The following is a 4,111-nucleotide window of genomic DNA, read 5'->3' as shown; positions in this document are numbered from 1 at the left end:
TAAGATATGTACTGTAGAGAAGCTGTAGAAGACGATTCAGTTTCTTCTGTTTTTCTTCTCCACAGAGTGTTTGAAAATCAAAGCATACTTCGTTTAGAAAGATATGAAATTCATAAACTTGTACTCTGGTCTTGGCCAGAGATGGTTAAAAAAAAAGCACAAACCTATAAATAATACTGACACATGATGAAAAAACTGGGGGGTTCGCGCCATCTGGGAACATATTTTGCATGCACCCTGCGTTCTGCAATTCATTAAAGTCATGGTGTGGCATGTGGCTTCGCCGATTAGAAACCATTGTTCGGGATCTCAGGCCTTGCAACCTCCCCGTGTTTCTTCGTGGAAGGGCCGGCAGCATCGCTAACGCAACCGACAGGAGAGTTTCATTAGGATGCAAACCGGAGCTTGAGGGCGATTTATCATGAGTCGACAGCGGATAAACTAGAAGGTTGTTAGCTAGCGGCAGTCGGCGTGAGGTCTGTTCTGTGGTAACCTTACGTTTAGCCGCAACGAAACCTAATGTTGGTGATGGCACATCAAGGAAAAGTCAGTGTGTTTTATAGTGAAGTGACAAGAGATATACATCACCCCTTTTGAAGTCTAGACATTTCATTATTACAATTAACAGGCAACTACAAGTTGTACATGAAAAATACTACCATTTTTTTTTTGTTTTTGAAAAACGACACTTTCAAGCCCCACATTTTTTTCTAATTCTTTAACTCCATTGTTCCGAAACCCTCAGCGTGTCTAACGAAACCACAAGTACCGGACTGTACATACTTTCAATTGATCAGGTGGAACGTTGTACCAAGACAGCATATTGTGTTAACTAACAAAAAAGTAAGGCTTAACATAGTCCTAAATTTCTAGATCCAAATATACAGATCATGTTTTTCTGCTACCTTTTATTTCGGAAATTTAGACATTATAGCCATAGGTTATGACGCTGCCGAATGACACTTAATATAAAACCTTGTCTTATACGATAAAACCTTCTTTAATTGGCGTACTTGCTAGCTATAAGTTTTCACCAAATTTGTTTCAAATTGATGAAATGTTTCTTAAAGAAACGTATTCATGAATATCAGACATAAAGAATTAAGAAAACATAATTATGAACTGTTTCACAAGGGCAGGTGTTCACAAGCTTTATTATCCCCCATGAAATTAAGCCCTCTTCTCGCACCCATACACCCACTCACTCAGCGAATCCATAGAAGTGAAACAACTCACTATAATTTATGTTACGTGCCTATTTTGTTCTTCTGGTACTGTTTGCTTGGATACTTTTCCGATGATATGGTCATTTACACGGAGATATTTTTTAATGTGACGTAGTAACTACGAATCCATATATCGTGACCCATGCAAGTGTCCCCCCCCCCCGACCCCTGAGTTTGAGCAATCATTTCTAAACTGAACAAATATTAATATTGGACCTGAAATCAGAATGTTTATGACGTTTGAAGGTGAAACAAAAATTTAAGCCTAAAAATTCTACAATGTTCATATATTTTCATATACTAAAATACTATTCAACTTTTAAAAATCACATTAAAACGATGAACTACGTAGAGCTTTGGACAGGTGGACCTACCTTCCATCTTCTAATAAAGACAGGACCACTGTTTGAAATTACTAGGGCTTTATCTATCATTTTTTTTTATGTTATTCACTAAACTTTTTTGTCGAACGTGTCCCCCTCAGTTGCACAGCAGGGTGTCTGCGAACTTATAACGCTAGACACCAGTGTACATAACTTCTGAAGGTGTGACTACAGTGTTCATAACTTCTGAAGGTGTGACTACAGTGTACATAACTTATGAAGGTGTGACTACAGTGTATATAACTTCTGAGGATGTGACTACAGTGTATATAACTTCTGAAAGTACAAATACAGTGTATATAACTTCTGAAGGTGTGACTACAGTGTACACAACTTCTGAAGGTGTGACTACAGTGTATTTAACTTATGAAGGTGTGACTACAGTGTATATAACTTCTGAAGGCGTGACTACAGTGTACATAACTTCTGAAGGTGTGACTACAGTGTATATAACTTCTGAAGGTGTGACTACAGTGTATATAACTTCTGAAGGTGTGACTACAGTGTATATAACTTCTGAGGGTGTGACTACAGTGTACATAACTTCTGAAGGCGTGATTACAGTGTATATAACTTCTGAAAGTACAACTACAGTGTACATAACTTCTGAAGGCGTGACTACAGTGTACATAACTTCTGAAGGTGTGACTACAGTGTACATAACTTCTGAAGGTGTGACTACAGTGTACATAACTTCTGAAAGTACAACTACAGTGTACATAACTTCTGAAGGCGTGATTACAGTGTATATAACTTCTGAAAGTACAACTACAGTGTACATAACTTCTGAAAGTACAACTACAGTGTACATAACTTCTGAAGGTGTGACTACAGTGTACATAACTTCTGAAAGTACAACTACAGTGTATATAACTTCTGAAGGTGTGACTACAGTATACATAACTTCTGAAGTTGTGACTACGGTGTACATAACTTCTGAAGGTGTGACTACAGTGTACATAACTTCTGAAGGCGTGACTACAGTGTATATAACTTCTGAAAGTACAACTACAGTGCACATAACTTCTGAAGGTGTGACTACTAGTGTACATAACTTCTGAAAGTACAACTACAGTGTACATAACTTCTGAAGGCGTGACTACAGTGTATATAACTTCTGAAAGTACAACTACAGTGCACATAACTTCTGAAGGTGTGACTACAGTGTACATAACTTCTGAAGGTGTGACTACAGTATACATAACATCTGAAGTTGTGACTACGGTGTATATAGCTTCTGCAGGTCACAATGAGCGATTGTTTCGAAGAAAATTGTTTGTTTTTTCGAAGAGAAGAACAAAGAAAATAACTTTATTGTTTAGCTTCATAAATTGGATGGTATCATACTTGCATGAAAAATAATAAACACGTATTCTCTGATGCTAATTTTTTTTCTTCTTCGTAGAAAACAAAACATATTTTAAATTGACTCACTTGCGTCTTGTATGCAAATCGATTTGTTAGAAAAATTACGTTTCATATCTGTACTTAGCAATATTACATATTTAATTTAGTAGCAAAATACCATTTGGTATCTGATATACAATGTGTTCGTTTCTTTCAACTTCTGTATGTGTTAAAATTTAAATACGAGAGTGTACCTGGTGTATATCATTACTGTAATGCATATTTTTACACACTATTTTATGATGTGTAGTAGTATGCTTCATAACCATCTGTATAGGTACATAATGGTGTAATTTCAACACCCTAGCGGATGATTTGTAATGACGCATTTCATCATCCTGTTAGATAGTGCATTACGGTGTATTTAAGCACCTGTATTGTCTGATGGTGTCTAGTAGACTGGTCTAATCCAGAATCCTTACTATCTGATGGCTTACAGTGGTGTATGTCAGCACCCACATTGTCTGATGGTGTCTAGTGGACTGGTCTAATCCAGAATCCTTAATCTCTGATGTCTTACAGTGGTGTATTTCAGCACCCACGTTGTCTGATGGTGTCTAGTGGACTGGTCTAATCCAGAATACTTACTATCTGATGTTTTACAGTGGTGTATGTCAGCACCCACATTGTCTGATGGTGTCTAGTTGACTGGTGTATTCCATAATCCTTAATCTCTGATGGCTTACAGTGGTGTATTTTAGCACCCACATTGTCTGATGGTGTCTTGTGGAATGGTGTAATCCAGTATCCTTACTATCTGATGGCTTACAGTGGTGTATGTCAGCACCCACATTGTCTGATGGTGTCTTGTGGACTGGTGTAATCCAGAATACTCACTCTCTACTGACTTACAGTGATGTATTTCAGCACCCACATTGTCTGATGGTGTCTAGTGGACTGGTCTAATCCAGAATCCTTACTCTCTGATGGCTTACAGTGGTGTATGTCAGCACCTACGTTGTCTGGTGGTGTCTAGTTGACTGGTGTATTCCATAATCCTTAATCTCTGATGGCTTACAGTGGTGTATGTCAGCACCCACATTGTCTGATGGTGTCTAGTGGAATGGTGTAATCCAGAATCCTCACTCTCTACAG

At 37.8% G+C, this 4,111-nt stretch overlaps 1 protein-coding gene across 1 annotated transcript; it reads right to left on the bottom strand.

Moving 5' to 3' along the window:
* Positions 1-1,973: 1,973 nt before the first annotated feature.
* On the bottom strand, positions 1,974-2,630 carry LOC106470577. The gene has a single exon (XM_013931141.1). It carries the CDS (start codon positions 2,628-2,630, stop codon positions 1,974-1,976), a length of 657 nt encoding a protein of 218 aa, XP_013786595.1.
* Positions 2,631-4,111: the final 1,481 nt, after the last annotated feature.

The sequence above is a fragment of the Limulus polyphemus genome, unplaced genomic scaffold, assembly GCF_000517525.1.
Source record: "Limulus polyphemus unplaced genomic scaffold, Limulus_polyphemus-2.1.2 Scaffold4095, whole genome shotgun sequence".
NCBI lineage: Eukaryota > Metazoa > Arthropoda > Merostomata > Xiphosura > Limulidae > Limulus > Limulus polyphemus.
This window is presented reverse-complemented; position numbering and strand designations above follow the sequence as displayed.